General features: G+C 43.0%; 1 protein-coding gene across 1 annotated transcript in view; it reads left to right on the top strand.

Moving 5' to 3' along the window:
- The window catches only part of stk32a (serine/threonine kinase 32A), a 115041-nt gene that overhangs the window by 61248 nt on the left and 27214 nt on the right, over positions 1-26579 (top strand). The window contains exons 5-7 of the mRNA XM_084074901.1: positions 3193-3230; positions 15200-15289; positions 25451-25554. Coding sequence (XP_083931027.1) covers positions 3193-3230; positions 15200-15289; positions 25451-25554 — 232 coding nt within the window. The remainder of the gene's footprint in view (positions 1-3192; positions 3231-15199; positions 15290-25450; positions 25555-26579) is intronic.

Raw genomic sequence — 26579 nt, 5'->3', positions numbered from 1 at the left:
TTTGGGACGTGTCTATGATATATAACAACCTCCCAGCCTGCACCTAAAACGTTGTTTGCCCAAGTATAGCGTTTCTCCCCCCCCCCCCTTTCCATAGCGCTTGTGATGTGTGCACTTACTGTAGGTCAATGTCCATTCTCCTTTAAATCCATTTGTACTTCACTATAGTTTGTGCTGTTTAACTGGATTCACAATTTTTCTACTGCTTAAACAATAGACACTGTAGAGTCGCTCTGAAACAGAGTGTGAGCTTAAATCGTCAATCCATAGCTTTTTTTGGTTGTTGAATAAAGCACTATTTTAACCAATGTAGTTAACAAGTAAGACGCGCGAACGCTGGAAGCGAACGCAGCTCCAAAATATTGTGTATTTAAGGACGTGTGTGTGTGTTTTGACTGTAGCTGCACTCTGGCGCACGCTGTGGCTGCACACAGGCAGTGCACGCACAGTATTGCACACAGACACACACACACACAAGCCGAGCAGAGTTTCATAGTATGCTCCACTTGGGCGGAGGCGCGGCTTCGCCGCTAGTTATCGCGTTAGTTATCGCGTTCGCAATAACTAACTCAGAGCCTGTGGGACACCTACTGGTTGACCAAAGGTATTGCATAAAGATCAAAGTGTAATATCTCTGGAATGCTTTAACGCTCGCCTATAAAGACCTGCCCATGGTAGGGATGAAATTGGTTAAAAGTGGTTAAAAGCTGTGGAACAAAAACACACCAGTCACCTCTTTTCACTTTGCAATTCATTCCAGTTAAGAGCTTCAGAAAAACATCTCCTCTGACATAACCACCAACTATGTGAGCTGAAGAAAAAGGAGAGAAAATTGAAACGGTAAAAGCCTCAGGTTGATCCCCACTCCCCCACCCCAGCCTGCACTGGGATCACATCTGCCACTCTCCTCTGGTATCGCTGCAGTTCCCACAGCCTAACCTGCTGTTACACCTTAGCCCATGCATTTTATAATGCAAACCTGTCCAAGTTCAGACGACTAAAACAACAACAACAACTTGAATACTGTAGACAGACAGATGGACAGGCAGACCTTTATTGAACCCACAGGGAAAATTCAGTTGGCACCACACAGTTACATTAGTGCAGTTATGTTGCTGCTTCTTTCCATAGATCAACAGCCATAAAATGCTCTACAGTTTCATTGAATAATCCTAAATCAAAGAAAACAAGATTTCATTCTACAGTACTTGTCTTGTGCTAACTCTTGTATCACAAACTCTATGTCACTGACAGCAAGCAGACAATAAAGCATACATTTACAGTATGAATAAACAAATGCACACACAATACTGTATGAGAGAGAAGATAAACACACCCTAATTTATACGTTGTCATAGGATGGTGTCACATGGTGAAAATAGCTGATCTACAAGCTGACAATGTGTCGCAATGTGACCCGTTGTGAGCTGGTAGAGCTGGTAGGTCCTACTTTCCAAAAAGAATGTGAAAAACTTTGAACATTCTTTTTTTTTTCAAACACTGAACAGTGAACCGCACTGATGTTGCGTTTAAAGAGGAACAGAGAGAACAGACTGACTTAAGCCTTGGGGCAACTGATGCAGGCCAGGGCACCAACCCGGACTTTGTTGGTTCAAAGTCGTGTCTGTTCCTATCTGCTTACCTGTCCATCATTACTATTCCACTGTCCTCTGTGCACTGTCAGGCACTTACTCTACATGCACGCACGCACGCACGCACGCACGCACGCACGCACGCACGCACACACGCACGCCTGGGTATTTCTATTTGCCATACGACAAATAGCACAAATAGGGGACATTTGTGCAATTTCTATGGCCCCAAATGTAATAGATAAATCATCAAGAACAAAAGTTCAAATCAAGCTGAATGAATTCCGTCCCATCTGATCATGCGTAGATGAAGCAGATCTTCAACAGCGCTCAGTCTCCAGACTCAGTCAGTCTGTATCGGGGAAACCCTGCCTGACAACTGTGACATTTATGACACAGTTGTGACACGCACGCACGCACACAGTGATTTACTTTTATTTGCCTTCATTTAAACACGACAGCCGGCAGTGTGATGTGACTGACTGAGATGTGAGAGAAAAGCCTGGTCTGAATGACTGATAGCAGGGAGACAGAGAGCCTTATCATAGTATGATGTAAAGTAGTGTGTGTACATGTACAGTAGAGGGGATGAGAGACAGAGGAAAGAAAGAAAGAAAGACAGAATGAAAGAAGTTTATAACTTAGGAGTGAGAACCTTGCACAAAGTACCTTCAAGCACCTAAACTGCTATAGGACCAATAGACAAACTGTCTTGATACTCCTGCTATTCTTTGATTCTCTGATAATTCCTTTTTTGTTATTTCCTTGTTGTTGTATATGTTTACCATTACTCTCATTGCTGCTACAATGTCTGAGAAAACCAGAACAAAATAATTGTACTCTTACCGTACACAAGATGTAACAATAAAGCAAACTCTGTGCACTGTCAGGCACTTACTCTACACGCACGCACGCACGCACGCACGCCTGGGTATTTCTATTTGTCTGAGAAAACCAGAACAAAATATTGAGCGTCACTGTCTGTTAGGAATCAGGGTTTCAGTATCATTATCTGTCTTCATTTTCTGCCTCTCCACTCTTTGTATTCATCATCTTCCTGTGTTTTGTGGATGAAGCTGCTTTGCTGTGCGTCTGTGTGTTTAAGCCCAGCTTAGGGTTGGATCGTGATCAACATGATTCAGCAACACCTTGAGCTTGATTGCTTTGAAAGGTGACACTGGCATAATATGTTTGCCTAGTGCCACTTTGCATTGTTGCATTTCCGTTGATTCAGTAAACATGAGGGACAGATGGCTGCCTGACTGTCATGGTAACAACGCACTTGTGCATACAGACGTACAACAGACTAGCCTACGTCTTGTTGTTCCTTGCAAATGACACCAAGAGCTGTTTACCCAGTAGATGTCATCTGCAGAAAGAGCTCTATACTGATTGCTGTGTTTATGCATGCACAAACATGCGCTCTCTCTCACACACACACACACACACACACACACACACACACACACACACACACACACACACACACACACACACACACACACACACACACACACACACACACACACACACACAGTGATTTAGTAGCCAATTAAACTAATGGCACTATGTTTTCTGTCTGTTTTTTTTTTCTTTTCAGAGACATCAAACCAGACAACATCCTCTTGGATGAGCACGGTAAGATAACATCTTCATATCAATCACTTCACCAAGACAGACTACTGTAACTATATGGACATACAGTCATTTGGCCATAATGGCCATAGTAGACAGGAGTGCCAAGGTTTTTTGGCCGAGCCCTTGCTACTTTCCAGCCAACTGCCAGAAAATGAATTGAAACCCAGACTTAATACTTAGTGACCGCAACCCCACTGAGATAAACAAACACGTATCATTACGTGGAATACAATTATGGAATACAATGGAGACAAGTCCATTGATATGGTCATAGATCAGGGCCCACTTGAAAATCTTGAAAGCGTTCGCAGCCCACCCATCTGACCACTTAACACACGTGTCGTAGCGGTCAGTCCGGGGCGATTTTGAGATTTTGAAGTCAATAATCTTTGCTCTGGAAGGTCTCAGAAGGTTCCCCTGATCTCTGCTTTTTTCCCATCTGAAACCTTTTCTAAATATGATATTCAACAGTTGAATGAACGGTTAAAGAGAATAAACAGAATGAAAGGAGTAAACGTACAAATAAACAACAAACCCATCTAAAACCATTAGATAGATAGATACCTTCATTTATCCCATGGGGGAAATTCAGTTGCCACAGGTAAAGCTTAAGGAAAATAAATAGTACTGTCGTGTACAGCTATACAAGGCAAAAAGAAAAACAATAGCATCAACAACACAGAGCAACGGTATACAGAAGTAAAACCTTTACAGTCAGGTTTTGATTGATTGATTGATGTACTTTATTTAGTAAGACATGAGAACAGTACATGACAGTACATAACAGTACATGGAAGTACAAATTCGCAATACAAGGTCTACTAAACTGGATAGCTCAGTTAAGCACGTAGCTTGTTTAAGATGAGATCCCCATGCACACAAATCATGTTGACATATAAGAGACAGACAGATATACACACTACTATACAGAATGTCATACAATCAGTTTACAGGTTACTGGTATGAAGGGTGAAAAATATGTACAAAAAAGAAAGAGAGGGGGGGGGGGGTTAGGTTAGGACATGGGGTAGGTTAGGACTTGGACAGGGGCCATTTTTGAATTGCAGCCTCCTGAAGGTGTATCTTTAGGGCATTTTTGAAAGTGAGTAGGGTTTTGCACTCCTTTACTCCTTTTGGTAGGGCATTCCACATTTTAGATGAATAGCATGAGAAAGAGTTCATTCCCTTTGTTGTGCCAAATCTGGGTTGAACATGGTTTGTGGAGCTGCCTCTGGTGTTATGATCATGGACTTGATTAACATTTTGGAAGTATTTTGACAAATACAGGGGGATCCCAATGTTGTGGTGTATCTTGAAGACCAGGCCCATAGCAAGTTGCTGTACTCTGTCCTCAACCCTAAGCCATCCAAGCCTAGCAAAATGATCAGGGGTTAGATGGGTTTTGTAATTGAGGCCAAGAAGTAGCCTTACAAGTTTGTTTTGGGATGTTTGGAGCCTTGTTTTTAGGGCCTTGGAGGTGTTGTGATACCATGAAGTGCATGCATAATCATAATGACCTTGTATGAGGGCCCCTATAAGAATCTTCAGAGTATTCTTACTGACTTTACGAACAAGCCTCCACATCCTCCGTGTTATTTTGTGGACCTTTTTGATCGTCTTTTCAGCGTTTTTGTCACCTGAGAGGTTTGCCTCCAAGATGGAACCCAGGTAGGTAATTTCCTCCTTTCTTGTGATAACATTTTCACCCACTTTGATCGTGAAACTCTCAGCCTTTCTAAGGTTAGGGTTGGACCCAAAGAGGATGGATTCAGTTTTACCCAGGTGTAATGAGAGTTTGTTGTCGGAGAGCCAGATGCAGATCTTGTTGAGTTCAGTGCTGAGAGTTTTCTCAACCTGCAGCCTGTCCCTGTCCGAGACCAGCAGAGCCGAGTCATCTGCGAACAGGAACAGTTTGCAGTCGCAAGCTGAGGACATATCATTCACATATATCAGGAACAGTAGTGGTCCTAGTATGCTTCCTTGAGGAACACCACAAGTCACTGGGAGAGGAGGGGACTGGGTGCCGTTTACTTCCACCACTTGCTCCCTCCCCTCCAGGTAGGATCTCATCCAGTTCACCGACGTGTCATCAAAGCCTATTGCTTTGAGCTTATTGATCATAATTGGGTGATTAACGGTGTCAAAAGCCTTCTGGAGGTCCAGCATGACCATGCCGCAATATTTGCCCTTGTCGACATCTTGTTTGATAGAGTCGTTCAAATAGAGAAGGCATGTGTCAGTGGAGTGGTTTGTTCTGAAACCAGATTGGAATTCGTAAATTAGATTTTTTTCGGCAAGGTACTTATCAACCTGTTCATAGACTATTTTTTCCATGACTTTCGAGATGGAGCTAAGAATAGAAATAGGGCGGTAGTTGCCAGGGTCTAATTGGTTTCCTTTTTTGTACAGAGGGGTCACTCTTGCTTTTTTGAAGTCGTTAGGGACCCGTCCCTGTATGATGGAGAGGTTTATTATGTGGGTAATGATTGGGGCAATGGAGGCGGCTGAGTCTTTTAGAAATTTAGCGGGGATGTTGTCGGGACCTGTGGCTCTGTGTTGTTGGAGTGCACTCAATTTTTTAAACACCTCATCTGTTGACACAGGGGAGAGTTTAAAATCATCTTTGCGTACACCCTGTTTATCGTAAAATGAATCAACATACTCTCCACCATGACTCCCAGAGTGAGGGGGTAGTTTTTCAACTAACTCTGAGGCCACGGTCGTGAAGAATATGTTGAGGATTTTACTCACTTCCCGTTTGGATGAAATGAGAGTGTCATTCACCTTGAGGTTTATGTTTGTAAACCTGGTTTTCAATTTCTTGCTGCAGGTAATGGATGATTTTCTAGCATAATCGCGAAGCGGCCAGGTGGAACAAGAGAATTCAGTTTTAAGTCAGGCTGCAGGACATTCTGAGGGATTCTGCTGCACTAGCACTAAAAGCAGTCTCTCACCAGTTCTAGCATGAGGCCCCCAGAGAACCAGCCACTGGAGAGTTAAAAAGGTTAAAAGTGGACCAAGAGTTCTGATGCAATGTCGATGGTAACTTTCTGCCGAGGGCTTTATAGATATCGTGGCTATCGGACAAACCTTGTATGTCCAAAACTGTTACTTTTCAGGAAATGTAAAAAAGAAGCGGTGTTGAAATGGTTCCAATGTAGTTAATATTTAGTGGATATATGGAGATAAAGGGTTTCTGCCCGACAGCAACGATATACAGATATCAGTGATTATTGTGTCTCTCAGACAGAGAAGACCAACCGACCTTATCATACAGGATACATTGGTGAGTATTATAGCTGTAGCTATAGCAATAAACCTCATGGAAGAGTGGTAAACATAATCTAAGGGCCGCAGCCAGTGAAGGCAGCAGCTTGTCTATAGAAATTACATCGCCATATCCAGAATCTGTAGGAAAGTTGATTCAACAATATTCTTCCTACGTAAAGGATAATTAACTGGCTTTATTTCCATATAAAAAGGCAATCTTTTGTCGTAAATTGTCAGCAATGTTCCTGATGTGAACAAAAGAAATGCCAGCACAGGCAGACAGACAAAGAGAGATTGATTAGCCTTCATCAATATGTTAATAAGGTGGTTGTGCTGGATGTTATGACAAAGTTGATTGGTTGCCATCATGCATACCACGCACACACATGCACACTTGCATGCATGCACACACACACATGCAGGATTATCCCCCTCTCTCTCTAAAGCACTGGTTCTCAACATGGGGTCTGGGGACCACTAGGGGTACTTGACGGGGCTACATGGGATCTCCAGCAAAAATAGTTAAAATAGCATTTACATCAGTTGTGAGGTTGTAGATCTGCTATTTTCAAAAAATCTTGGAAAAAGATTCAGGGCAGAAGAAATGATGATATTTTTTATTAAACAACACAAAACTTGAATGGAGGTCTGTGGCACAAAATGTTTTCAGATGGGGGTCTGTGGCCTAATACATATTCTGGTTCTTTAGAGCACAGAACCAGTGCTCTAAAGCCCTGGTCCCCTCTCATTCCCTCCCTCACCCTGTTTTACTCAAGTATGCGGCGACATCAGGGGATCAGGGCAGGGTGACTATAATTATTTATTTTTTTGTAATACTTTATTAACAAATTGCAAACAGTACAGCAAGAGACTCAGAGGATCAGTGCCCAGATACCTATCGAACTACTTCTGACCTCGTTCGCCCCAAAATTCGGCTCAAACATGGGGAAAAATGCATTCTACTATGCTGCCACCACAATGTGGAATGACCTACCAAAACCCATTAATAGATCTCGACTCCCTACCCAAACTATACTAAAAGAATGGCTGGCCTCAAAATACAAGTGAGCATAGTTTAACTCCTTGAACTCCTTGGTAGTAGCATCCTCTGCCTTCCACCCCCACACCTCCTTCCTCTGTAAATATACCTTATATTCTATATATCTTTGATGTCACGGCACTTTCCAGGAAGACAATCCCTCCTCCCTGCAGGGAGTTGCCTTACATTATTTACACGGGAAAACAATTTACTCATGCTCGTGTGAGGTTGCATTGTTTAAATGTCGTACGGGCCCCTGGGCGGCACAGACCAGCCGAGGGAGAACATGTTTGTCTGGGTTATTTCACACATTCTGTACAAACACATGGAATACATTATGTAGTATACAATCGTTGTCTAGAAGAGCATTCGTGTGTCTGTGTGCGTGTGTGTATGTGTCCGTCCAGCCGGCCATGTCCGTCCGTCTGTCTGTCTGTCTGTCTGTCTGTCAGCTAATCTTGCAAACTACTGGGCCGGTCAGCGCCAAATGTCAGTTGCACACTGCCTGTAGGCCAAGGAAACAAATAACCAAATATAAATAATCTAAACCAAATAAATATATTTTTGGGGTGTGAATATTTTTCACATTTTGTGAATTCATCATTGTCAGACACACCAATCGATCAATCGATCTTGCCCAAATATAGAGTTCAACACAGTCATCAACACAGGCCATGCTGTTACAGACCCGTCTTGTTTTGATTGTTTGTTGGTCCTTCTTTGTTATGTCCCTGGCTCATGTTACATAGGGTCGGCCACACAAGGGTGAACAGAGTAGAGTTGTAAATGAAAAATACATTATTTTTAAAAATGCTATTTCCTGCCTACAAGGCTCTGAATAATAGATTGTGAAAAGACACGTTTTAACGTGTTGCGTTAAAAAAAAGCTTTCATTTCATAATTTCAACTCTTGTCGTGGGTGGGCGTGTGTGTAAAATGAGCACGAATGTGACAGTTTCATGCGTTTGTCGCTCTGCCTGTCAGATTGCCTGTGCCTCCCTGCCTTCTCATTGAAAATGAATGACTTGGCGTGTATGTCTTTTCCTGTCTGAAAAGCCCTTTATTATTCACATTCATTGTTGTCTCCGCCAGGCTGAAAGGCATGGCCGAGACTATGTTTTGCACCCAAACTGTGCACACACACTCCCTGGATGCCAGAGCTGAACCTCTGACCCAAAGTTTTCACATGAGCCTGTTACAGCGCTACCAGGAGGCCGATTTTTGCAAAAAAAATAATTTGACAGTACTCCTACAGATTTTGTCCAAACATTACACAAATTGGTACACAGTATCCATAGCCATAGCCATTTAAACTTGTCTTTCAGATTTTTCATGTTCCATCCTGATTGGCTAAGATTGGCTTCAAAGGTTTGCAGGAGTGGCCCGTTTTGAACAATATGCCACAGATCATGAACGCAGCGTCCGATTGCGGTGAAACTTTGCACGCACATTCGCACTACGTTGAGGAACAAATGCCATCCTTTTAACATCGCCCTATTATAGTGCCACCAGGAAGAAAAAAATACATTACTAAGTGTCAGGACGAATCCGTCAGAATTTTCATATTCCATCCTGATTGGCGAATTCCGAACATTGCTGGCCCACAATAACCTTCCTGACATGGCGGAGACCTGTGCTTCGAGGAGCACTTTTTCTAGTTTCACATCTTTTTGATTAGCTGCATTGAAGTGGGCAGGGGGGAGGGGCATGTCATACCATCAGTCTCACCCTGGGTGAGACTATTGACCGTTGGCAAAAAATGACCCTTCTCTCTGCCAAGGTGTTCCATCTGTCTGGACTTGGCAACTCCCCGACTCTGTGTTTACAGTAGAATCATCTTTTTAAAAGTAGGGCATTTTCCAATGCATGGATAGTGGTTAAGATGTATACCAGAACCAAGCATATGCCTACAGGCCAAGGACTGAATGGTGCCAGAGTCTTCCTTTCTGGGCCTCACCCCTACTGTCTCTGTCCCAGTTCTGTCCACCGGAGACCTGCGGCAACCTCTATTTAGTGCAGAGTGTCGACCTGTTTTAGTTGAGACGTTAGCATTAGCGTCAAGTGTGAAGTTGCTCCATAATCTTTGTTAGACGGACAGACCGTTGATACTTCTCTCTGGTCCCGCCTCTGCTTCACTCCTATTGGTTGACAGGGTTCTGAAGTGACATTGATGAGTGCTGTGTTGAAGTTGAAATGGTTTGTACTTGAGATATGCTGTGTTCGATGCAGTAAGTTGACATTTTGGCCCTGAGGATGGCTGTAGACGTGTAGAGGAAATGTCACAGTGTCACAAAGCATGAAAAGTTTCATGGCAATCTGGCCATTATATTTTGATGGCATTGTATTTTATTATCCCCGCCAGGCTGGAATGGCTGAAGGTGAAGAATTATGTTTTCACTCCTGTGAGTCCGTCCATATCTGTCTGTCTGCCTGCCTGTGAGCAGCATATCTCGGGCACCGCTGGGCCGATCGGTGTGAAATTTTAAACGCACACTTGCAGTAGGCCAAGGAAGAACCTCTGCCCCCAAACTTTTCAAATCGGCCTCATGGTGGTACTATAACACAGCCCTGGGTAGGCAACCGGGCCTGGTGGGGATCTGCACTCCGAGGATTATACTTTTCTAGTTTTAAATAAAACACTATGTGCTCAACTCGTGTTTATCTTTAAAGTAGTAAACAATGAAAAAGAAAGACTAGGACAGCACCACAACTTGACTTTTTAATTGCCACATGGACGTTTTGGGGCAAGCCACTCTTCTTCAGTGTAACTAATAGACACAGGCATAGCCATGGGGAAGACGTTTAGACCAGGGGTTGTGGGGTGTGGGGTGCAGAGCGCAAGCCCCCTCCCGTGGCAGAGAAAAATCCCCACTTCATGCCCTTCAGCATCATGGACAACAACGCACAAAACGCAAACAATACAAGTTGAAATTAATAGGCAGTTTTTTTAATCTAAGAGACGTAGGCTTTGGCTTTGTAATAAAACAGGCAATAATGATATATTACTCCTCCCCCCTCTCTCTCTGGTGTAGGCAGCGAAAAGCACGGCACATTATTTTTTTTTATATTTGATTGATAAACAAAATTGACACAAGGAATTAATAATCAGGCTTAGCAGATTACAGAGCATTTTTATGACATAAATCTATTTAGAATGAAGTGTGGGATGGGGATCTTATGAGAATATGAATGTGTCATTGTGCGCACATGTTGCAATATATTATCACATAAAGCCGATAACTCTCTCAGAGTTATTAGGGGGCCTTGAAATTAAAAAGTTTGAGAACCATTAATATAGATAGATGCTCATGAGGTGAGACTTCCTGTAGACTCACTGCCCTGAATCTGTCGGCAACGCAACGGGGAGGAGATGGGCAAAAGAGAGGGATGGAGCGAGGCTGGAGTGAAGAGAAGCAAACAAAGAAGTGATGAGAAGAAACCCTATGAGAGGGGAGAAGGGTGGAGTAAAGAAAGGGGGGGAGAAAAGAAAGGGAGAAAAAAAGGAGGGATGAACAGAAAAGAGGACACCCACTCAACCGAACAATTGCTATGCGGCAAGACAAATTGTCAGGAGTGCATGCTCTCTCCCAATCTCTCTATCTCTCTCTCTCTGACACGCACGCACGCACGCACGCACGCACGCACGCACGCACGCACACACACACACACACACACACACACACACACACACACACACACACACACACACACACACACACACACACACACACACACACACACACACACACACACACACACACACACACACACACACACACACACAGCTCATTAGCAAGTGCTCGGTGTGCAGATCATGAACGCAGCGTCCGATTGCAGTGAAACTTTGCACGCACATTCGCACTAAGTTGAGCAACAAATGACATCCTTTTAACATTGCCCTATTATAGTGCCACCAGGAAGAAAACATTATATTACTCCTACACATGTTTTAGTCAAGTGTCAAGACGAATCCGTCAGAATTTTCATATTCCATCCTGACTGGCGAATTCCAAACATTGCTGGCCCAGAATAACCTTCCTGACATGGCGGAGACTTGTGTTTCACACACACACACACACACACACACACACACACACACACACACACACACACACACACACACACAGCTCATTAGCAAGTGCTCGGTGTGCATGGCAAAAACTTATGCCCATCTTGCGGCAAGGTGAAAGAGAGGTCATTGTTCGACTATGTAAATCAGTTCTATTGGATTATTGTTGTGCAGAACCTGTTGAAAGTCTGTGTTGCAAACCACCCGCCATTACATTAGGCCAGCTACTTTGTGTATCTGCAAATTCATCAAATTTGTAAATTTGTATGTGAATTATATATTGTAAATGTGATTATGAATCAATAATCTAATCCCTTTAATATTGAAACAAAGGCATCATATGAAATCAGTTCTGGCAACAGTAAGTCTTTCTGGAGGGTGCCAAAGTGGGCAGCATGTTTAAAAAGCATCCTTATCCAGCTCAGTGCATACACACAGATCAGTCAACTGCAGAATATGCTTGCCTTGGCTTCTGAGGAGATATGTACAGTACACCGTATAGCTGTATAGCATATGTATAGCATGTGGCCAATCATATTTAGCATACAATGTAATGGTGGGTATGATTTTTACAAACAGTGGCAAATTGCAAGACACAATGACACGCAGTGTCCAGCGACCGAAAACATTGGGCAGAAGCACTCATATTACAACAAGTCACGGCAAGAAGGTTGTGGACACAAGGTATTTTCTAGCTCTATAGGATCAGGATTTATTTCTAAAGTAGAAGCCTAACTTTGCCTAGAAACTAGATTAGTAATGTGAAGCTAAAATAATAAAAATAAAATATCTGAAATGTATGTAATGCTTATCTAAGTACCCAAATACACTTTACATGGGGAGGGGAAAACAACAAAGAAAAGCAAACGTTACTAGGGGAAAAAACACTAAGAAAAGGCTAAGACTAAGGAAGAAAATCAATGGAAACAGTGGAGTGATGAGAAAAGGGGTTGGGTGGAGTTAGCTGCGGAAAGCCATATTGAAGAGGTGGGTTTTAAAAGATAACTGGCGATCAATGAGAATGCCTGAGAACTATTTCAATCACTTTTCTTTGGGAAGTTATTACTTGGAGGATTTGGTGGTAACTCTCTCACATTGGAAAACAGCACAAGTTGTGTCTGTATTTAATACCAACTTTAGTTGCTGCAGGTGGGACTGCAACATCAAATAGACTGTAGAATGAATGAATAGCAATAAATAATAGTATTGTCAGTATGAAAATGGTACAACGTAGCGCTTATTACGGTCAACTGCATTGAACCCTTTCAACAAATCAATAAAGAGTGCTGCACAGGTTATTTCTTTACAATATATTGCCTCAATGATGCCGTTTGTTATTTTAAGCAACCATGGCATCCCTATTTTGGGCATTTCAAAGATTTTCAAACGAAAGTAAGCAGATCTACAAGCTTATAGATCGGCAATTCATCGTATGACATTTGATTAAAAGCAGGGGAATCCAGATTGGATAAAATTGCACTTGATTGCTGACAAGCTTTTCAAGTAATTTTGTTGAAATATACAGTTTGGAGAGCGGCCTGTAGTTATTTACATTATAGAGTTTCAACATGTTTCAGACACAACAAAATGATCTGTGTCCGTTGACCCAAATTCCAACCAGGTCATGTGTGGGCCATAGCGAAAACAAATTGAACAATGCAAGTAGTATTTTCATTTGAACTCATTCAGTTCAGTTTGTGTGTTTGAGTGAACGGGAGAGGGATCCCCGGGCCAGCAGAAGAAATCTGGGTGAGGAACTGAATCACCAACAGTCACCCCTCCCTCAACACCTGCAGTTGAAGTGCCCTTGAGCAAGGCACCTAACCCACTACTGCTCCAGTGTATCAGTATAAGACAGTGGTTTGGCAGCTCCCATGTGTCAATGTGTGTGACTGTTTGACTCTGAAGCAGGGCTTTGCTGAAAAGGCCCCAGGGCCCACTTGAAAAAGAAATGGAAATCTGAATGTGATTTACCCTGGTTAAATAAAGGACCAAAAAACTCCCAGAAGAGGCACTTGGGACGAAGGCACGCTAGCAGCAGGACAGCAGGCACACAAGGGGAACAGGCAGTAGGAGGTGGAGATGGACCCGTCAGCATCAGCAGCAAAGCAACAGGCAGAGCGCCTGGAGGAGGGAGCACAGTAGAGCAGCGGGAGGGAGCGGGAGGGAGCACAGTAGAGCAGCAGGAGGGAGCGGGAGGGAGCGGGAGGGAGCACAGTAGAGCAGTAGGAGGGAGCACAGTAGAGCAGCAGGAGGGAGCGGGAGGGAGCACAGTAGAGCAGTAGGAGGGAGCACAGTAGAGCAGTGGGGGGGAGCACAGTAGAGCAGTAGGAGGGAGCACAGTAGAGCAGTGGGAGGGAGCACAGTAGAGCAGTGGGAGGGAGCACAGTAGAGCAGTGGGAGGGAGCACAGTAGAGCAGTGGGAGGGAGCACAGTAGAGCAGTGGGAGGGAGCACTGTAGAGCAGTAGGAGGGGGCACAGTAGAGCAGTGGGAGGGAGCACAGTAGAGCAGTGGGAGGGAGCACAGTAGAGCAGTAGGAGGGGGCACAGTAGAGCAGTAGGAGGGGGCACAGTAGAGCAGTGGGAGGGAGCACAGTAGAGCAATAGGAGGGAGCACAGTAGAGCAGTGGGAGGGAGCACAGTAGAGCACTGGGAGGGAGCACAGTAGAGCAGTAGGAGGGGGCACAGTAGAGCAGTAGGAGGGGGCACAATAGAGCAGTGGGAGGGAGCACAGTAGAGCAGTGGGAGGGAGCACAGTAGAGCAGTAGGAGGGGGCACAGTAGAGCAGTGGGAGGGAGCACAGTAGAGCAGTGGGAGGGAGCACAGTAGAGCAGTAGGAGGGGGCACAGTAGAGCAGTAGGAGGGGGCACAGTAGAGCAGTGGGATTGACAAGGGGGTTGTGGCTTGAAATCATATTTAGCAACTGCTACAGCATGGCAACCAGGCGGACTAGCAGGTCGATTCTCACAGTCAATTCAAAGTCGTTGCGTGTCAGTGGGAATAATGTACTTGATGTAAAGATATGATCAGTATATCACTTTTATCCAAATACTGTTTCAAGGACTGCGTACAATGTAAATCTTTTTGCACAATTCTTCAGAGACCCTGCCATTGGCACTTCAATGAACCTTCAGTGAATTGTCCAAGAATTGTCACGGTCGGCCAAAGGGCAGGATTTGCTGTGTGAAATGGTGCCACGTGCGAATTGGCCTCTTTTCACACTAAAACGCAAATCAGGCACAACAAAGGGAGAAAAAAGGCTTTTCAGGAAAAGATCAGAGACGAGAAGTGTTAAGAGGTCAGATGTCTGTATATATTTAGACAAAATATCTATTGTCTAAATTGAAATCAATGTACAGCACTTCAGGTTGGCACTGGAAACCAAAACATGCTGTACTGGAGGGTGGCTTTAAGTACACAGGGATGGCAGTGGAAAAGGACTGTAAAACCCAGCTCCTGTAAGGGGATCAAAAAAAGCCTTAAATCTGATTGTGATTGGCACTTCATAGCTCTGGTAGCTGTGTGATACGGTAGCTGTGTCCAGAGAGGTGGAGACCACTTTCTTTATGCATTTTTATCTCTGTTCTCCAGGGCATGTCCATCTGACGGACTTCAACATTGCAGCTATTGTCAAGGAGGACCTGAAAGCCACCTCTATTGCTGGGACCAAGCCATATATGGGTAACAATGATTTCTTTCTTTCTTTTCTTTTTATGACTGATTTGACTCAATGATATGTTGATGGACATATAACAATACATTTTCATATCATCTAGTTTTCTGAATGAAAGTAGAATTTGTCTATTTAGATTTTATGGAATTAAACCACATTAAGCTCCTAATTTAGCCAGTTCTGGGGTAATTAAGTAAGTTAAAGGTAGGGTAAGTGATTTGCGTTGGTTAAAATAATTGTTAAATACCTCTATATTCTGATAGTACTCATTGCTATAGAGTGTTTGTTCAGTAAAAGGAGTCTCCTTGTCTCTCCAGCTCTTTATAAAACAGAAAATGCATTTTCGTTTCAGTTTCAGTTTCATTTTCAATTTTATCCAATCAGGATAGAGAACTCAATCAGGATATAGATTAAACAAGTGAAATTGGAAGTGATGACACTAAGAAATGAGCAGGCAAAATTGGAACTGGAACACTATACAAATTAAGCTTAAAAATGGGTACTTTCTCCTGATTGGCTGAGATTTTGACACCTACCGAAAAATGTTTTTTCTGTTTATTAAAGCGCTGGAGAGACAGGGAGACATCTGTTACTGAAAAAACACTCTATAGCAATGATTACTATCAGAATATAGTATTTTAACCTTTTAACAAAATACTTTTTGTTTTAACCTAAAAATATCACTTACCCTACCTTTAATGTGTGTTTTTTCCTGATATAACGATAAATGAGGGCATGGGATAAGATTTTCCCCAGACTAATTTCACATCAGTTTTAGGTTGTTAAGCTCAGCTATTTCCATTCACTTTCTATAGCTGAAACAATTTTTATTACCTTGTTGAATTTCTTTTCACTTTACATTGTTAGTGTCCACCAGTTGCCTGAAGTAAAGGTGAATTTATCTATTTTGATTTGATATCATTAAGCCACATTAAGCTTCTAAAATAGCAAACTCTGAGGCAGCACCTCGATTTTCACTACAACACGCAAAGCTTGATGGCCGATGGGTTGGGTTGGCCAATCAAATTCCTACATTTGTGAGACCCACCATGAACCCACCCACAAGGACATTTTTATCAAAAGAAGATTAACTGGGGTATAAGCTAGTTGTATAAGCCACTCTGTCGGTTAGACCAACATGTTAAAGCTGTTTGCAGCTTATCATGCATAACATGCTGGTTTACAAGTTCTGTGATTATGGGTGCAATTTTCCCTTTGGCATGAGCACCTTTATGCTCCCAGCAGGATGGTTCCTACTGAATTTAGTGACCCCATGACCTTTCCTCTAGCACCCCCATTAGGCCATGCATTCCACTTGCACCCACTTTTCTCCCAAACAAGATTTTAAAATTCCTACGTAGATTGCGATGAAAGTTGCTGAGCTTATATTAAGATGTTCTGTCATTAACCACTTTGAACCTGGTATCTCTATTTTTGGCATGTCATTATAGGTACAGCATAGCCAAAAACGTTGAGAAATGTAAAAAAAATAGCCAATCTACAAGCTCACAATGCGACACATTGGGAGCTTGTATATTGGCATTTTTTAAAAATGTTTTAATAGGACTTAAGAGGTTACATTTCATAATGTGTTTTCAGTGGCAATCGGACTGATTGTGATTGTGAGAGCTCACTGACATTTTTTACAAGGTGTAAAGAATACAGGAGAGATTTTGATTTATCTTATGTCATGTACATGGTAATGTGCTTAACCCTGTTATTTGTCACCCCACCAGGTCGCACATTAACACCAATGGGACCACAATGGAAATAAGCCTTAGAGCTTTTTTTGTGTTATCCTAATGACTACGTTTGTGCAATGTTTTTGTTGTTGTACATCTGTTTATGTCAATCAATCAATCAATAGCCCTCCCCTTGTGGATGTTGAGCTTTTACTGCCTCCATTTTGATACAAAACGTATTCGCCCCTTCCGGGAAATCTACAGAGTGCCTCATAACCACAAGCACATAGATTTTCTGTCACAAGACAGACCGGGAGGTAACCTGTTACAACATACTTGCATCACTCCACTTTATAGCTCAATTCATCCACAGTACCCAGGTGAGAGTAGGAGCACAGTCCATGTGAATGCATCCACTGTCATAAGAAATCACGTACTGTATCATCACTTTCTAGACCAGAACAACCAAGATGGTCTGCAGATGCTAGTTACAGTCAATGCCACTAGATAGATAGATAGATAGATAGATAGATAGATAGATAGATAGAAACTGGCATGCAACTACTGTACGTTTTAGAGAATTTGGCTTTAGAGATACACTTTGGGAGATACAGGGACAGGGCGACATGAATGTGTGTGTGGATGGGTGAATGTAATGCACAATCTATGTAAAGTGCTTTGGATAAAAAGCGCTATATAAATGCACCATTTACCATAGATAGATGACTGTGAAAGCTGTCAACATTACAGTACATTGATTTCTTTTTTTTTTCTTTTCTTTTTTTTTTACAAAAAAGTACAGAAGCTTGCTCCAGAAAACAATAGCTCTTTTGATGTAGAGCTGAAACAAAGCCACAGTGTTTAAAAGAAATGGATAGCATTTATCCTCAAATATCATCATATCAGATTTCAGTTATCTATCTCTTGACTTTGCCCACTAAGTGCTGTGGCAGCAGATCAATATTGATCAGTCCCAGAGGTCAGAATATCGAGATATCAGAGCGAGAGAGAGAGTGCGCGTGCGTGCGTGCGTGCGTGCGTGTGCGTGCGTGTGTCTCTTTCTCTCAAGCTCACTTGATTGTTTATTTTTGGTGTGCAGCACTGGCATGCAACTATAAATTTGGCTTTAGAGATACACTTTGGGAGATACAGAGACAGATGGAAAGGTTATAAGATAGAGACTAAGAAACAAAGAGGGGGAAATGTACAGAGAGAGAGAGAGAGACTCTCTACAATGTAAAACTGGACAGAGAATTAGAGGCAAGTGAGGCCTTATAGACTCATCTTGACATCTTGACCACCAGAAACTACATTTCTCACTCTTGTCTTCTCACCACAATAGATAATTTATAGCCCAACTCATTTCCTGCTGCATAGAGAACAGGAAAGGGAACTTTGTAATCCAAAGCTTCCAGAGGCGGATGTCTCCCTGACACTATTCAAACCATTATTCATGGCAAAGACGCAATTATTTATTACAAAGGCCCTCTCCTATTCAGATAGGTTGCATTTAGTTTAATGAAATCTGGAAGATATCCTCTTGAGACAGTCAGCTGCTTCATATTCTGAGTGCTTGTGTGTTTCTGTGCGTGCCTGTGTTTGAGTTTCGGGGATGTGTGTGCACGAGTGTCTGTCTTTTTCTTTTGTGTTTGCCTTTCTACTTTGGTGTGGATCGTGTGCATGCATGTTTTGCATATCTATATAATACAGATCATTCATACTTTTATCATACACCTACAGAGCAGTGCGTCATTTGATATGATGGGATATTTGATATGCTAGGATAGATGCTGATGAAATGTTTATATGATTAATACTGCAGATGTACTGACTCACAAAGAGCCCACCTCCATAGCTGTGTGTGCCACCGGCGTCCTTGTTACATCGAGGTGATACAACCTTGTCAAAGTCAGAGGAGAAACGCACTCATGCGGCTGAAGAGATTTCCTGCCCCCACGGAATAGATCCCCTGATGCAGCCATGCCCTAGTAGAATGATCCCTGAGGCTCCATGTGAGAGTTATTCCCATTGACGAATGTGATGGTATAGCAGTTTTACTATTATACCAGTGATTGTCAAACTTTTGAATTTCAAGGACCCCCAGTTTCAATCTCTGGGACCCCAATCTACACGGTAAAATGCTCAGTTTAACTCTGAGAGTGTACAAATTCATTTTCATCACATTGAGAACCAGTGCTGTATACCATTGTGTCAAATGTGAACGGTAACAACACACATAACATACAGTATTACCGTAATTACGGTGACTGCCGTGTTTTTCAGGCAACACTGTGAACAGAGCACAGCGCGGCTGCCTTCCTGAGCAGCTTGATTGTGTATAGTCTCTCAAGGGAGCACCCCAGAGCCTTTTATTGGAGAGTTACGTCAATGAGGTGGCAGAAACAACGCCGGTCACGTGGTTCATGTAAACTCGAAATAGTGACAAACGCTCATAGACTCCAGTGCATTCCGTAAACGTCCGATTCAGGGCTTTGTCACTATTCACCAATAGAAGGCTAGCTATGTAGAAGACCTGGCCCAATGTAGTGAACGGAGGCGACCCAACTCTCCTTATATGGCTCTGGAGCACCCCATATGATCTGGTGACAGATCATACGGGCAGACTACATCACTCTACCACCATGGTCAGGGAATGCTCCTGTAGGTTAACAAAGTGACCGTGGCATCGGCCTGCAAAAATAACAGGGTTTGAAGAAAAAAACGAAAGAACTCAAGACAAGGGCAATGCAGTTGTTCGATTAAGTATAAATTACGATTAACTACTCAAGCATGACAAGTTTGTGACTGCTGAATCATGCAGATGCAGATGCGTATATAGTATATACTGTATGACCTGCCAGAGGTCCATAAATCAATGACCAACTACAGTACCTCTTAGACTAGACTCTAAATATTTTACTAAATGTTCACCTCCTGCATTCAAACGTGTAAAGGTTCAGCTGTTAGGAAAAACAAATCCTGCTTGCTAGGAGGCATGTAAAAGAGAAATACAGGCAAGTACACACTGCAGGACCTTAAAGTTGTCGGGGGGTCATCTGATCGTTAAGCATAACACACTGCAGGAGTTTATTCCTTGAAATCGGCTGTCATAATATCGTTGTGGTCTTCACAGCACGATTGATCCCCGACAAGGGCTGACACACTGTAGGATAGTTCACTAGGATGCTATCTCCAGAGTCAGACCCAATACATACATTTTTGTTTATTCCAATTCATTTTAATCGAGGTATCCCGTGATATGCCCAGTGGCGTCAGTTCAGCGAAAGCTAGGGTATGGCAGCTCATGAGCCCCCCGTGCGCGCGCGCGAAGCGCGCGCGCGAAATTTTTGTGCGGTTCTGGGCGGATTGGGTTCGTTTTTTTCCAGTTTTTGGTTACTTTATTTCGGTTTTAGGGTTAGGATTCGGGTTAGGTTAGGGTTATGCTATTTAATTCTTATTTTTGCCTGATTTTACCGATTTATTATCAAAAAGATTAAACACAATTAAATTTGCAAAAAGTGGGGGGTATGAAATCTTCTCTGTAATAGGAGTATGATAATAATACTTTGGATCTGATGGATAGGGTTCTGTGCAGACTGCAGTCCATTTAGAAACACTTTGGACGGGACCCTACCTGCTCGTAGTATCACTGTTGCCTGGTCCATTGCTCCTAACATTATCAGAATGGCAGCTGCTAGATCCTCTGATCTCTGATGACCATAACATTCTCCTCTTCAATACCTTCGGTTTTGGTCAAATTACCCCCCAACCAGGAGGCAGTTTGTTTATAATTATTCACAACGTGGTCGTTAGTTTGAGTCGTGGCGGCCGGCGGGGGTTTATCACTTTTTTTTTCTTTTTCCTCGGTAGCTTTCACTGTTTTAAAATACTTGCTTAAATATGCACACTTTGCATCAAGCACAGATTTATAGCTCATGTATCCTCTTATATGTTGTTGAGCTCCTGATTATTTTCTTTCCTTGTATTCCACCGGCGACACGTGATTTAATTCACTGCTTGTTCAAAGCACTCGCCCCAAAAGCCAAAACACACTCGCCCGGGTATATCTGGCGGCCTCGGTCGGCGAAAAACATAGGGGCGAGTGTGTTTTGGGGCGAGTGTTTTAATTCTCCTCTCGTGTCTCGACACACACACACACACACACACACACACACACACACACACACACACACACACACACACACACACACACACACACACACACACACACACACACACACACGGCCCGCCCCTTGATGACAGGCTCCGCTGCTCCTCCGATGCGCACAGCCAGTTAGTTGATAAAATCAAGATTTTAAACGCAAAGTAGGCCTACATTTTATTTTTTTTACCCCTGGAGCCAGGGTATGGCAGCTGCAATAGCCTGCCATACCCAATTGACGCCCCTGGATATGCCCCCCCCCCCCCCCCCTCTCTCTCTCTCTCTCTCTCTCTCTCTCTCTCTCGCACGGCAAGTGCGCTAATTCCGCTGTGACAGTTGCCATGTCCGCTTATTATAAGCGACTTTGGGATTATTTTTCTGTAAAGTTGCTTGAAAGTGTAGTTGCTTTTTTGGCCTTGTTTCCTAATGTTGTTTGAACCAGTTGTTCTCAAACATTTTCATGGCAAGGACCCCCAAATTAATATTTGTCCGCAGATGCGCAGACCTCCCCCTTCTGAAAATATGTTGTGCCATAGACCCCCATACAAGATCTGTGTGGATTTGGAAAATACTCCACAACCCCCCCCCCCCCCCCCAATGTCTTCTTTAAAAATAGCCTATCTACAACGTGAGCTTGTAGATTGGCTATTTTCAAATATCCAATGTATTTGTAAATAGGTTTAAAGTGCTCAAGTGGCCTTTTCTTGGGCTTGTTTTCATAGACCTGGTTGCTTATTTCTCTCGCAACATCTGGCAACGCTGTTCAGACACAGCGTGTGTCACAGGCATGCTGCACTCACAGACACACACACACACACACACACACACACACACACACACACACAGAGAGAGAGAGAGAGCTCTCGCTCTGTCTCTGTCTCTCTGTACAATTCCTCTAAAATAAACAGCCCACCAGGCTCGCTCACTTTCTCATTTAGTTTTATAATGTTAACTTAATACAGGACTGGAAGGTAATATTGTGGTAGGGACTGTTTGTTGTGGTCAGATCCAGCGACGCTCCCCTAGCCACGGTTGCTGTAATGTGCTCTCATTGGCTGCAGCGTGGATTTGCTCGCAGAATGGTCTCGGCTCCTTTCACACTGTATGATATTGTCTCTTGTCCTGTCCCAGACAGAGATGAATATCTAACAATTTAGATATCTGAAAAGCCGTCGCAGAGCGGAGAATCGCGGCCACATCGGGTCGCAGAGCCTTTCACACACACAGAGCATTTTCTCGCCGATCAAAGGCCGATCTGCGTCAGGTCGGGAGGTTTTGTCGGCGAGCGCCAAAAAATGTCGGCGACAGCAATATCGGACCTAATGTCTTGTAGTGTGTACCTGCCCAAGTTAGTCCATAATTTCAACATAGGAAAGAAAATGACAGCCTAATAAAAGTATGCTCCCTATAACTGGCCGTACAAGGCAAACAGCAACTAGTGTTTAGAGGCAATATAAAAAATAAAGTCCATTATATCAAAAGTTATTTGAGTTTTGTGATTGCCATGAGAACACCTGGTTGAGAAATCTATAAAATAAAATAAACCAAGGTCTTTTAATTGCAGGTTCACAAACAACTCTTTCACTCCCAAGATAATCTATTCTGACAAAAGATTCAATCAGGCCGTTGAAAGCAAAAACGAGAACATTGAGGAGTCTAAGCCTGATTATTCTTTGTGACAGACCAACAACCAAGTATACGTAAATGTTTTTTTCTACTTTTCTATCTGTTTTTAAATAGCCCCTGTCCTGATATAATAATATACAAGAGGATAATTAGTTCAATAGTCATGATTTTATTATGGCTATTGTGTATTGTATTTTTTTCAATTGTGAATTTTACAATATTATTTCCTAATGTCTTTATGTCTTTGTATAATGTATATTGATGGTTTAAAGCGTATATTTACAATGGCACAAATTAGGTCAAGCACTGTATTTGCAACAGGTGTGACTCTGTAGAAGGTTATTCAGAGGCAAAGTGAAATTAGGCTATTAGTACACTGAGGATAGCTACAGGCTGACACATTTGTACTCTGGTCAACCTCTCTGAAAACTATTTAAAAGCCTCTTTAGCTTTCCTAGCATCAAAGACCAAAAATATCTTGAGGAAGGTCTTTGCGACCGAAACACTGATGTATTTTTATTCCACTTAATGCAGAGGTGATCAGTGTGAGCGGGAATTCATTCTTTCTTTGATGTTTGGATCCTTTTTTTTTTCTTTATTCCCTGTGCCACGGAAGAGGGAATTGCTGTGCATGTTGTTCTCAGCTCCTCTTTGGCTTTCCTGTCATCTTTTTGAGCGCGAACATAGTTTCCCCTTGACGGCAGATCCGGGTGCCCGTGTTCAGAATACCCGGAGCATGGGTCTCGCATAACGACAGGAAGTGATGGATGCTCTGAGCCAAGAGTCTGTGAGCTAGGCGGTGGAGGTGTGAGTGCATGCCCCCTTGGCTACTGACATATGCTACTGCAGTCATGTTGTCACAGTGAACCAGCCCCTGTGGTCCCTGCATGGGGAGGGTGGAAATACAGTGTCTGAGATATCCATAATAGAGCTCTAGGTAATTGTTTTGAGCTGACGCAGCTGAGTCAGGCCCCGTCCCTCTCCGTGTGACCCCCCCCACCTGGTTGAGGAATGTGTCTGTTGTGACGCTAATTATAAAGTGCAGACAACCCGGGTGCTCTTGGTTAGAGTTCAATAGGTCAGTGTTTCTCAATGTTGGCGATCAGAGTTACAGACCCGTAAAGGCCCATTTGGACCCCTGGTTGTCCCCGGACCCGACATTGAGTAACGGTGCAATGGGTAACAATTCCAATCCATGTGGTTAAGAGGTGCTCATGAAGTCAACGCACACTCCGGAGGAACAAGGATATGATTAAAAATACTTTAATGTCTCAGGGCATGTATAACATCTTAAAAGTGTTTAAACGCCAGGTTAAGGTAGCCTGATATCAGACTGAAGTGAAAGTTGTCCACCCAGTGGAATGGAGTGAATCTATGGTCTGGTGCCAGGTAAGGACTGAAGTCTTTTTAAGACTTTTAATGTTGTATATGCCATGAGACATTAAAGGCTCTTTAATCATAATTATCCTTGTTCGTCTGGAGTGTGCTTGGAGTTAGCCTAAGGGCTTCCTTTTCATCTATTAATGTCAAGTGCTTTGAATGGTCGAGATGACTGGAAAGGCACTATGTAAATGTAGTCCATTTACAATTTCTTTGCCACAGACATAGAGACTGAGAAATTGCCTCGGGGCTTGTTCTGCGGTTGCCCTGTTGCGAGTGGTGAGTTGGCGGTCAGCCCAACTCAGAGTAGCAGTGTCCAATAGCGGGCAGGAGGCCGTAGTGCCGCTGTCCTCTTTGTCGGAGACCTCGAAGTCGTTGCCGTTGCTAGCATCCTTTCAGCCTACTTACTGTACAGTATGTCGCCTGAGCTTCTTATGCGGAAGAAGCGCAGTTCTCTGGAGTGTCAATGGCCTCCTGAGCATGTTTCTGCCCATCTCACACCCTGACATCAGGACTGGTATTACTATTACCAGTCCTGATGTCAAATACAGGGACATTTATGTCATCAACATACATTTAATTTTATATTTATTAGTAGAAATGGCTTTCAGAGCATTCCGAGTGTAGCTGGCTTTGAATGCTAGACATTTATACCATTTATATTACAATACTGTATATTGTACAATCAGTGCAGTATGTAGAACAGCAACTTCCTACACGTGTGACGTCATTACTCTGCAGTCCTTTGATTGATTGATTGATTGATTGAATACTTTATTAGACATAAATGTTAACAGCACGAGGTAGGCCTACAGTCAGACATTTGAGCTAAAAGGATAACACAAATAAGTCCTGGGGACTTGTTTCCATTGTGGTCCTATAACAATGGTCCTATATCATTTTATTGAAAAAAGAAACTGATACTGTTATCTACAGCAGATATTCTGTATTATGTAAATATTTGAAGTTGTCCCTCTTCTGTTGCCCTGCCTTTAAGAGTTTGCCCACCACGGTCTGAACGGAAACCCTATATACATAGTTCTACATCAATAGCAAAAATAGCTGAATTGTCACTGAATGTTATTATGACATGCCCAGAATAGGGATGCCAGGGCTCATGTGGTTGAGTCGATTGCGGGAATATTCTTTTACCATTTGAAAAAGGTTACACAGTTTGGTTTTATATTCCCCCAATCGATAATTTTGTTAGAGTGAGTGGCACTTTTGTCTTCCAGACTGTTGGTTTGAAAAGGATTCAAACTCATTTTGGAACAAAGCCATGTATTGGGTTGACTGTGTGTTTTTTCCTCTTCCGCCAGCCCCAGAGCTGTTCCAACCGTTCGAGGGGTCTCATCCTGGCTACTCCTTCGCTGTGGACTGGTGGTCCCTGGGAATCACTGCCTACGAGCTGCTCAGAGGACAGGTACTACACTCACTGTATGCAAATTAAACTCACACATATACTGTACTTCTGAGGACTTCAACATTTTAGGGCTACAATTTTATGAATACCGTTTTTTTTTTCTTTTTAGCCGTGTGCCTAAAGCTGAAAAATAGCTGAAAATAGCTTATCTAATAGCTCACAACGCTTGTAGATCTGCTATTTCCGGTGCACGACACCAGGATACAACTAAGTACAAACCAGGCATAACCCCTAACCTAACCTCTAAACAACTATTCCTAACCCCAACCTGAATCTTTTCCTAATTGTAAGCCTAAATCTTTTGAAACCATAAAACAACCATTGCTCTTGTGAGGACCAAAAGGGGGCATGCCATATATGGGCATATACTGATGATATCAGGAATCTCCATATGTGACAGATACAGAGATTATCCATAATTGGCATAAAAGGGACAAGGACAGACAAATACAGAGAGCTCTTTATATTGGCATATCAGCATGCCCATATATGGGCATATACTGATGACATAATAGATCTCCATATATGGGCATAAAAGGGACAAGGACTGACAGATACAGGTATCTCCATATATGGGCACAAAATAGACACAGACAGATGGGTACAACAGGTACTCTGAGAAAGCCCCCGACACTAACTATGACTCAGACATATTGGTTGGATAGGCTGAACTCTAGACGTGAGGCCTGAACCTCTAGTAGTAATAAAAGCACACACACGCGTGCGCACACGCGCGCACACGCACACACACACACACACACACACACACACACACACACACACACACACACACACACACACACACACACACACACACACACACACACACACACACACACACCTCATGTCCGCTCAGCATGGCCCGGCTCGCTTCGCTGCTGTGAATAATACATCCTACATCTTCAACTGTCTCTTAGAATAGCCCTCCCTGTACAAAACAGACATACTAACTCCTCAGCCTCAGATCTATGATCTAGCCTTGACAAGACCATGACAGTGGTTAAAAAAGATTATTAAAAAAATAG

This window comes from Gymnoscopelus microlampas (genome assembly GCF_963454915.1).
Source record: "Gymnoscopelus microlampas genome assembly, chromosome: 12".
Taxonomy (NCBI): Eukaryota; Metazoa; Chordata; class Actinopteri; order Myctophiformes; family Myctophidae; genus Gymnoscopelus; species Gymnoscopelus microlampas.
The sequence above is the reverse complement of the archived record's forward strand: the minus strand, read 5'-3'. Positions and strand labels throughout refer to the sequence as shown.